The 11,528-nt window shown below is 48.4% G+C and overlaps 1 protein-coding gene across 1 annotated transcript in view; it reads left to right on the top strand.

Moving 5' to 3' along the window:
* LOC133341696 (leucine-rich repeat-containing protein 15-like) overlaps nt 1–11,064 on the top strand; it is a 34,480-nt gene extending 23,416 nt beyond the window's left edge. Inside the window, exon 4 of the mRNA XM_061550318.1 lies at nt 10,753–11,064. Within this exon, the coding sequence (XP_061406302.1) occupies nt 10,753–11,064 (312 nt within the window). The remainder of the gene's footprint in view (nt 1–10,752) is intronic.
* The last annotated feature ends 464 nt before the right edge of the window (nt 11,065–11,528 follow it).

The raw sequence follows: 11,528 nt of genomic DNA on the forward strand, positions 1-11,528 counted from the left end.
GCCGGGCGGTCGACGGGATCCTCAGTGCCACCTGTGAGGGTTTCTGTGGCGCACACTGCACTCTCTCTCGCTGGGGGGGGGTCAGTGGCCGCGGCCTCTCGGGGGTCCGTTGCCCGCCGGCAGCGTCCCCCCGTGAAACACGGGCAGGCCTCCTCCGCCCTCGTCTCGGCGTACACCGTGGGTCGCCTCGACAAGGCGTCCGCGTTTGCATGCGTCCGGCCAGCCCGATACTCGATTTGCAGGTTGTACTCCTGCAACTGCGCCAACCACCGGGCCATCTGCCCCCGCGGCTCCTTGAATGTAAGAAGAAACTGCAGAGCATAATGGTCAGTGCGTACGCGACATCTCCTGCCGTACAAATACGGCCGGAACTGTTTGCATGCGAAAATCACGGCGTACAACTCTTGGCGGGTCACGCGTACACTTTTATACTCAATGTAGTGTTATTGACAAATGTGAGTTGTTTTAATTACACTAAGTATAAACTCATGATAATTATAATGAATTATAACAAACGCATAATGTTTCATCGCAATTATTCCGTTTAGAAGAGCCGCAGCTCCTTCAGACTCACGAGCTGATTGAACACGCCAGCACCAATGGATGTCAACTGCTTCGGGTGCAGACCTCAGTGAGCCAGTGTTGGCTACACTCAGTGGTGCATAATCACACGTAACAAAAAACTAAACACAACACGCACACAAACCGCGCTGAATAGGAAATATATAATGGCTGACGTTTCGGGCGACGGCCCTTCTGCATAGCACGTAAATAATGTACGTGCGTGCAACGTCACGTTTAAGATATTTTCACTTCAAGGCAGTGTCATTGGGGTAAGGGTAAGGTTGTTTGTGCATATTCAGTTAAGATCCAGCTATGTGTAATTAATGTCGTTCCCTTAATCAAATACACCCCATGACTGGCACGGCATGGGAAGGCCTTCATCCAGCACTGGTTATACATAATACTTTGAGTGATTAATTTTATAATTGAGTTCACAAAGCCAATCCGTTCACATGTTTGATGGATTAATAAAATGCAGCCAGTAGTCTTTGTGGTCGTATTTACATGTACTCTGCTAGAGCAGTCGTACAATAGTAGAGAGCGAGTGTCTGAGGTTCCTGAGACGTAAGGAACTCGCGTCTCTCCCCGCTGGGGTGTTTAACCGCTTGGTGAACTACTAAACTGAAGTCTCTAGAAGTGAAGAGGCCACTTTGAACTGACATGTCACTCGCATTATCATAATCCATGAGTACCCGTTTGGGTGTTTGACAGTCTAATATAAATTAATACATGTGAATGAAGGTCAATTTAACGAACACATCTGTATTCAAGTCGAGGCACTTATATTTACGTCAAATGCGGATGAAAATTAAAGGAAGTTGCTTAAGCTAATATATATATGGAAGTGAAATGGAAGTCGCTATGATTGTGGAGGGAGATTAGTACAAAATACAGATAACTATGACAGTAAATAGAGATCGCTGAAACTAAAACGTCGTCTATGAAAGTGATTGAAGGTCGCATTAAATAATTTCGTTTTAAATTATGTCGCTTTCATTAACATATGTGTATATCTACATTAGTACCCGCTGAGGTGTTTGACAGTCTGACCCAAATAACTAGTCTGGCTCTGAGTGGCAACCGACTGCACACCCTTCCGGAGAAACTGTTTAACGGTCTGGTGAATCTGCATAGCCTGTATCTGAATCAGAACCAGCTGAAGAGCATTCCCAGGGTTGCGTGTGACAAACGTAGCCAGCCATGCAAGGAATGATCGCTGCATTGTCGATGGACAACAGGATAGAGGTGACGCTGGGCACGAGGCGCGTTCAGTTTATAAACCTACAACCTCCGAGTGTCTACCAGTAAGCCTACCTTTTCGCCTTTACCAGTGTAATGTGAGGTTATATCCGGGTCGTTGACGTATCACAACTCGTCACGATGATTGGCTCTGCCGGTCCTGGTCCATAGCCAATGGGGGGAAGCCTAGGGGCGTGGCCCTGACGTAATGGAAAGGTGACAGCTGTAAGTAGAGGATTGGTTCTGCTGGCTTTGGCCACAGCCAATGGAGAGATGAGTCAGGGGCGTGGTCCCGCGAGCTTACGAGGGAGCCTGGACCATTCCATGGAGGCTAACCAGGATTGGTGGAAACGTACCACGTGACCCGGGTATTAAATAGGGGTGGAGACGAACGACACGTGGTCAGAACGGGAACGAACAGAGTAAGTCGGCCACGCGGGAGCGGGGCTCCGGGTTGCCACGTTGCAGTGTGTCTCTCTTTCTATCTGTCCCTCTCACGCTGCCTGTCAGCAGCGTGAAGGAAAGCTGTAATACAAGTTGAATAAAAGACAGATTCCAGAAGTCGCCTCAACGAGCTTTATTACAACAGTAAGCCTGCCTTACATCGTCTACCTCACATTAACATAGCCACTTCCGTGCCCTCGTCTAGGTCTAGGAGGTCGCTTTCTCTCTTTTCTACAGTAACATGCTAATTTCTCACGTTAACATCACTTGCCCCGGCCACTTCTTTATGACCCTTAAGCTACACCAATTTCAAAACTTTTAAAACAGTCTGCCTCAGCAGCATACCATGCTTTCCCACCTGATGACGGACGCTTGTGTTGCGCCCGAATCGTCGTGATTTCTTTTATTTTACACCTACGTGACTTTATCGAAAGACCAAAGAGCATGGATTCGTGCAGTCACGAAAGCTTCAAATCAAGATGATGAACTAATTTACGATGGCCAATGCACATTGACCATGGTCAATAACTAAAGCAGTGGCAGCTAAGGTAGAGAACGAACCCGGAAACACGTCCACCATGGAGATGGAGTAATGACAGCAGCTCGTGTGCAGGTGCGAGGTGGATTAATACATGACATGGTCATGACTACGACATTGAATAGATTGATAATGGTTCTTGATTATTACATATACACGTAATGACATGAAAATAACATGTTATATTAAGTAGTTAAGACCGTATTGAAATTTATATATCTATGCTCAAGGGAGACCTTGTAAAAAATGTTATCAATGCGCCAATCAATTTACTAGTAAGTGAACGATAGACGCAAATACAGTGATCAGTATTAGCGGCATATATATGTAATGTAGTAACTTGGCGGGAGACGACTTCATGGGTAGCACACTCTTTTTATTAACATCAACTTATTTCACACGGGTGGTTAACTGCAGCCTAACCCACTGAGTTCCCCTGGCTACACCCCCACGGGCTCTTACGCCCCGTAGCTTCTCGGAACCCACCTAACTGGGGTGTCCGTCTCGACTCTGGGTCCCACAGCCTCGTCCCACATGGACGTCAGACCACGGGTCCCACAGTCTCGCCTCCGAGCCACACAGGGTCCCGGCCCTTACAAGGACAACGGAACTAGGGGTCTCGGGGCTCTACCTCTTCAACTCCGTCTTCGATCTTCAACTGGTTACAACTCCCCGAGTGGTCCCGCGCGTCCCCCTTTATAGTCCTTTATGCGGACGTCGCTGAGAGCACCCACCCCAGTTAACCAATCACTGCGCACTGCCCACGATCCTATCTCCCGCATCGTGTCAGCGCGCACAACCCCACACGCCGTGCCGCCCCGTCATCCATCACTGTCGGCGCGCGTCAATACCACCCCACTTGATGTAGCCACGCCCGGCGCGCTCACACAGACACACGCCCCGTCTTGTCAGCGCGTACCGCCACTACATATACAATACGTTCAAACGAAGCACTTTTAAAAGTAATTGGAGTAAAACATTGTCACGGAAATCTTCAAGAAGAAGCAATTCGTGTAAATTTTGGACCACACGTGACGCCGCTCGCGTGCAAGGGGAGGCCGTTGTGAGCCGCCTCTAAACCGTCGCCCGTCCCTCGCAGTGTTCGTGCTCAGCGACACAAGTGTTCTGTGCAGGGAAAGGCCTCGCGTCTGTGCCTGCGGGAATCCCCAGCACCATGCAGTATCTGGATTTGAACAGCAATCAGATCACGAAGCTCGAGCCCAGGGTGCTTGACCGCCTGGCGGCACTGGTGGAGACACGAGTATAATCACATGAGCATCTTTCATATTTACACAAAAGATCACGTTACATTGTTTTTGACACCGTTTACGTGAATGTGTGCCTTTATAAATTATCATTCTGACAATCTAAATGGAGATAATTTTTATGATTGTAAACAGATATCACTTTAAATAACGAGAACGTGTGTTCTTTGGATAACAGATATTTGTGAACAGGAATTGAGTTTCATCATGGGACCGCCTTTGCCAGTGTCTGCATTAACCACAGATAAAGTTACGTAGAAGGAAAATAATAAAATAATAAAAATAAAACGTAAAAAAAAAATTCTCACGACGTTTCGGCCACAACGCAAGCAGCCGTATTCAGGTCGAGAACAGGTCTGTCGAGAGACAGAGTCTGAATGGCACGCCCCAGGCTTGGAGCGACTATTTATGCTGGGATGGAGGGGCGAAGAGCGACTTGACAAAATAATTTGCATATCAAGAGGAATTTAGCATATTTATGGGAAATGCAGATATGCGATTAGTACTACCCCCTAGTGTGCCGTGCCGGCCTTCATAACCGCACTTGCCCTAACAATCTGGTAAGCCTATACGGGGACCTTTGTCTTTGTTGTTGCGTGGTTGTTATTCCTGCGTTTGTTGCTAAACTAACAGAAACCAGCACAGCACATGCGAGTTTCTGTAAACGATCAATATCAGCTCTCATTATTCACACGATTCACTGATTTCATCTTCACTAATGTTCGGTTACACTGCAGACTAACCGGTAGCACTAGAGGACACCATAACGACGATGATGATGAAAATGATGACTGTGGATTTCAATTACGCGGTAGCTTTATAAACTGAACGCGACTCGTACCGAGCGTCATCTCTATCCCGTTTCCCAGCCACAAAGCAGAGACCGATCCTGGCAGTGCTGTGCAGCTTGTGAAATGCGCCCCTGGGAACGCTCTTCAGCTGGTTGCTCTGCAGATACAGATGAGTGAGCTGGGTCAGTATGTCAAACACCCCAGTGGGGAGAGACGCGAGTTCGTCACTGCGCAGCAACCTCAGACACTCGGTCTCTGCTGTTTCGGAATACTCTAGCAGAGTGAATGTAAATACGACTCCAAAGAGCATTGTCTACATTTATTTCACAACATCAAGCTTGTGAGCAGATAAGTGTTGTTAAAAAAAATATCAAATAATCCTTCGTCTATCCACTACTCGATAACGTGACCATGTTTCACCACGCTGGTGGGGGGGGGGGGAGTGGGACCCCACACCAATTTTAATATTTGAAAACTAAGAGTGGACTACTTTTCTCGCTTTAGTTGAATAGACAAAGAAAATTAGTCAATGGAATACTGTACACAGGGCTGGAAATGAACTGAAAATCCACAAATAACGCGAGACATTCGTCAAGCGCACTGCCTTAAAGAGAAAATACATCGATGAAACGTTGCGGCCACGTGCATATACGAGACATGAAGAAGGGCCATCGCGTGAAATGTCACCCATTATATATTTCCCGTTATGGCAGCATGTGTGCGTGTGTTGAGTTTGTTTATCTGTGCTTGTCGACCACTGCTTGCCAGGGCGGTATCCACAAATAATTTGTAAAGTTACACGAGGCATCGTCGAGTCGACTTAGGCTGTGACTTCAAGAACACATTCAGACCGAATGAATGCAGCGCCTGACGTAGCTGGTGAGTCTACGGGAGCTTTTCCTCGGTGATAACAAATTTACGGAGTTGCCCGCAGGCCAGAAGTCGCAAACGGGTTTTGATTCCTTACCCGTACCCGTACCCGGCCGCACCAGGGTCGCAAACGGGTACCCATACCCTATCCGATACCCGGCTGCCAGTACCCGGCCGAGTATCGGGTAGGGTACGGGTACGAGTACCGGATTGCGACCTCTGGGATAAAGCCATGTTGCAGGCGCGGGTGGGTTGATTCTAGGAACTTGAATTGTGAGAAGAGACAAGACGTTAGGAAATGAGTGACAAACGGTTAAACAACAGTGACTCACGGCCTACCCGTACCCGGCCGCACCAGGGTCGCAAACCGGTACCCGTACACGTACCCGGCCGAGTACGGGTAGCCGGGTATCGTATAGGGTACGGGTATCGGGTACCTTGTTGTGACCTCTGCCGCAGGCGTAGGGAAGTTGCCGACACTGACTCACTTAGGTCTGGACCTAAACCAGTTGAAGAGCATTGCCTGGAGACTGGGTCGCTCTTCCCATCGTGTGCTGTTCACACGTGGCTCGAGCGCTCATCGTGCTCAATGATCAGTTGACAATGTCACCATCGAGGAGCAACAGATCAAGGTGCAGCCCTGCCAGGTTCACGCCACTGATATCGGAAGGGCCTCCATTGGAGGGAGCTTTAGAGAGCTCCTCAGAAGGGTATTTTTCCACGATGGGCTGGTGCAGGTCAGCTGGTTCATTCTGTAAAGTTTGGGCTGCGGGTTGGCGCATTAACTCCCTGCCTGCCTCCCCAACTGTCTGAAAATGTGTGGTCACGTGGAGCGCGTGAAAGTGTAATATCATGGACAGAGTCGAGCAACGCCGTGCACTTCCTATTGGCATAGTTGGTTGGGCAGAAGTTCAACACACATATACATTGTAAACTAACATTGCACTTGCTGAGTCTCCAAGCCAAGTTGTTGAAGTTTCTCTGGGTCGTCTCTGCACGTGAATCATAGCGTTGTTCGCAAATGATGCTGGGTAATGTTGAGCTAAGAATTGTAAATGTAACACACTGTGGTGGGCGGGAGTGCTGGTGCAGTGGGTAGCGCAATCGGTTAAAAATTGGGTGACATCATCCCAAATCCACCAGACAACAAATACCCACAGTTACCAACGTGGTGAAGTATAGCTAACAGAACCCCCATGTCGCTCCCACATATGACCAGCGCTTCGTGGGAAGGCTTTTATCTTGCAGTGGATTGACAAGTGGCTAAATTATCATTAATTATTATGAGCAGGAAAGCGTGGAACTTCTACAGCTACAGCATGGCGGATATGTACAGAGACTGACGATTTCACACATTGGGTGATTTCAAGCGGAAATATGTATTTTGCATACTCTTCTACCTACGTGACTTTACCGAAAGAACCAACGAGTATGGATTCCTGCAGTCACGAAATCTTCAAATCACGTATTTTTCATATATACAGTATGCTGAAAATAACTGAACAAGTTCCTTCGGAGTGAGCAGGTAGGAACCTAGTTGGACAGCGCATTCGTGCACGACAGACAAATATGCACGACAGACAGACAAATATTCCCTGGTGGGCAGTGTGGAACCTGTTGTTCTTACCTGTATAAAAGATAACTTGACTTGAGGTCGCCAGGCAGCCAGCCAGGTAGCCAGCCCTCTTAACTATCGGCCCCTCCCCCTTGCTTAGGCCCCTCCCCTTACCCCCCCTCCCTTAGGCCCCTCCCTTGACCCCCCCCCTCCATCAGGCCCCTCCGCTGAACCCCCTCCCCTCAGGCCCCTCCGCTGACCACCCCCCATACCCTTAAGCCCCTCCCCTGACCACCCCCTCCATATCCGTAGGCCCCTCCCCTGACCCCCCTTCCCCTAGGACCCTCCCCTGACTCCCCTTCCCTTAGGCCCCTCCCCTGACCACCCCCCCCCCATATCCTTAGGCCCCTTCCCTGACCTCCCCCCCTCAGGCCCCTCTCCTGACTCCCCCCTTCCTTAGGCCCCTCCCCTGACCCTCCTCCCTTAGGCACCTCCCCTCTCCGTACCCGGCAGTAGGTCTCCACCAATCAAAGAGCTGTTTATATTATATATATATGTATGCACGACAGTCAGACATACAAATAATCCCTGGTAGGCAGTGTGGAACATATTGTTCCTACCTGTATAATCATTAACGATTGTATCTCTATTACAATACATTTTGTCGATAGAAGTATAAACAAGAACAAAACAACGTACCCAATTATTTTGCAGTAAATACTAGGAAAAAGAGTTAGAGAGACAAACACGCGACCAGGACTGATACAAGAGGATAATACTAAACTCCAGGAAACACGCCGAGGAGGCTGCACGCTCTCCACACTGCGACTAGGCCTCGGCAAGGTAAGGTAAAAGTTAAAAGGTAAAAACAACGAGCCTACCTTTACCCTACCTTTTACCTTACCACAATACAATCACTCTACCCTACCTTTTACCCTTCAGCAGGTAAGGTAAAAGGTGAAAAGCAAAGAGCCTACCTTTTACCCTACCTTTTACCCTTACCCCATACAAATTACCCGATTACAGGGTATTACTAGGGGACTACACACTTTGCAATAGCTGAAGATCACCTCCCAGAGACCCAGTGTGGCTTCAGAGCCAACCGGGGAACCACAGACATGGTGTTTGTCCTGAGGCAGATTCGGGAAAAGTGCCGAGAGCAAAACAAAGCGCTGTACGTCACCTTTGTCGACCTGACAAAAGCGTTTGACACCTTGAGCATGCAGGGACTTTTAAAAATCCTGGAAAAGCTAGGCTGCTCACCGAAGTTCCTCACCATGATCGTCCAGCTTCATGAAGACCAGCTCGGACAAGTCAGACATAGCAACGATCTCTTGCAGCCCTCCCTTATTGCAAACGGCATGAAACAGGGCTGTGTTCTTGCTCCCACGCTGTTCACCATTTTGTTCAGCATGATGCTCCAGCAGGCCACAGAGGACCTCGACGATGCTGATGGCGTATACATCCGTTTTCGTCTCGACGGGAGCGTGTTCAACCTCAGGCGTTTGCAGGCCCACACAAAGACCATGGAGCAACTGATCAGGGAGCTGCTGTTTGCTGATGATGCCGCCCTCCTTGCTCACACAGAGACAGCTATGCAGCGAATTACGTCCTGTTTCGCGAAAACCGCTCAGATCTTCGGTCTTGAAGTCAGCCTGAAAAAGACTGAAGTTCTTCATCAGCCCGCACCCCATGAGGAGCACCATCCACCAAGCATCTTCATTGAACAAACATAACTGAAAGCTGTCCACCAGTTAATTTACTTGGGGTGCGTGATCTCGTCTGACGCCAAGATCGATAATGAAGTCGACAACAGGCTGGCCGAGGCAAACAGTGCATTCGGCAGACTATACAAACGTGTCTGGAACAACAGCAACCTTAAAAGAGACACGAAGGTCAACGTCTACAAAACTGTTGTGCTGACCACTCTCCTGTATTGTGCTGAGTCCTGGGTCACGTACCGTCGTCACCTGAGTCTCCTTGAGCGTTTCCATCAGGGCTGCCTCCGCACAATCTTCAATATTCACTGGAGTGACTTCGTCGCCAACACTGAAGTCCTTGAGTCAGCGGAGGTCATCAGCATCGAGGCCATGGTCCTCAAGATACAGCTTCGTTGGGCAGGGCATATCGCCAGGATGGAGAACCACCGTTTACCTAAGATTGTGCTGTATGGAAAACTGTCCTCTGGCCATCGCGACATAGGGGCACCACGAAAGCGATACAAAGACTCCCTGAAGAAGTCCCTCACTGCTTGCTGCATCGATCACCGTCAGTGGGCAACACAAGCAGCTGATCGCAACTCCTGGCGGCACACAGTCCACCAGGCCACCTCCTTCTTCGAAGATACCCGCAGGGCCCGTATGGAGGACAAAAGGAGAAGGAGGAAGAACCGTGATCCCTCAGCACCCATCCCAGATCAGACCTATACTTGCAGCCGTTGTGGCAGGACCTGCTTGTCCCACATAGGCCTCTTCAGCCACCAGCGTGCTTGCAGAAGACGTGGATGTTCTTCCTAGATCTTCGTTCGTGAAGCCAAGCCATGATGACACATCAACAAGGTTTATAACGGTAAATGCTAGGTAGAGCGCTTTATTGTTATAGAATATTCTCGATGATTACAATTTTACACGCTTTCTATTAACTCACTGTCTGTTGCTGTTGTCGCTGTTGTCGTTGTCGTTGTATCCTCAAATCTTGCAAATACATTTTTACCCACTTCCTAATGTGGTATCGGCTGCAAACTTCGTATACTTATATCATACTGAGGACAATACTATATTCTATCATTAAACAAATATATATTTCTTAACATTCTTTTTATATGTTATGTTTCGGCTTGGGTCTAATTGTCCACGGTCAACTGACGTTGGCTGTAAATCACCATGGCCCCTTACGTCATGGCAAGCTTCGGGGCCACTTCCTGAAGTCGTGGAGTTCTACCATTACGAGTACATTTAATAAAAGCGTGTTTTTAAAAAAGTTTGTCTTAATATTACTTGTTGAATGGAGGCCACGGACTGCGCCACGGAGCTTTTAGCGGTTAACAAAGCACCGTATTTACCAGGTAATACTTCACGCTACCTTTACCCTACAGGGTAATTCTTCCGAGCTACCTTTACCCTACTCTTTACCTTACCCCTTGGCATGTCGACACCTTTACCCTTTACCCTTTTACCCGGTAAAAAGGGGAAATTACCTTTCCTTGCCGAGGCCTAACTGCAATTGGGCTGAATGGACGCGCGATCTTTCGTTCTGCTTGTCGGAAAGAACAGGAGACAGATCCGCTCCAGACTTGTTTACTTCTTTTTCTGTAAGTCCCGGTGCGTTACAGACAGACACACGAACAAGCGGATTATTAGTAATATAATGGATACAGAACCATTGCCATTTGTTTAAATTTGGAAAACATTAACCGGTTTTGACTTCATTGGGTCTTATCAGTAAGTTTCATGGCCGTACGCGAACAAGAGTGTTTGCTTGGATGAGAGAATGTATGACAGCCTGGGGAATCTCAAGGAGCTTTCATTTCAAAATAACCAGCTGCAGGCTCTACCCGCTGGACTGTTTGACTGCCTGGTGAATCTGAAGAAGCTGCGACTGGACTATCACCAACTGCAGGCGATACCGCCCACTCTGTTTGACCGATTGACTGAACTGACACATCTGGAGCTGGACAATAACCAACTGAAGTCTCTCCCGCCTGGGATCTTTGACAAACTGGGGAAGCTGACGTATCTGGAGCTGGAAAATAACCAGCTGACGACCGTTCCCGCTGGGGTGTTTGGCTGCCTAGTGTAATTGCAGAAGCGGTATTTGCAGGGGAACTAGCTGAGTGAGAACCGTTCCGGACAGATACGATTTTCAGGGAATAGACCAGCGACAGTAATAAATAGCATGATACTTCAGAGTCGCCAAGTCAATGTGAATAACACTAATTTAACTCATCCAGAAAAGTCTTACCCAGTCTCAGGACTGTGCTAAGGATGGTCCCACATTGGGGCGTGTGGTAACTCCATTGTAAATGCGTGTTTGACACGTTGGAGGAAACCCTGGAGAAAACCCACCGCCCATACCATGCAGGGAATGACACTCAGCAGTCCGTGCAAACAGGTTCACGAGCCCTCTGGTTGTACTGCTACCACGTGGCCATCTCCAATGTTGTTAACTTAGTTCTGACTGTATATCAGCTCATGGAGAGAGTCATTGACTGAGACGGTAAGTAGATGGTGCGTGTTGTCACCACACTGTCCATGTCCATTATG

Source organism: Lethenteron reissneri, chromosome 2 (assembly GCF_015708825.2).
Source record: "Lethenteron reissneri isolate LAM-NWPU_2019-01 chromosome 2, ASM1570882v1, whole genome shotgun sequence".
NCBI lineage: Eukaryota > Metazoa > Chordata > Hyperoartia > Petromyzontiformes > Petromyzontidae > Lethenteron > Lethenteron reissneri.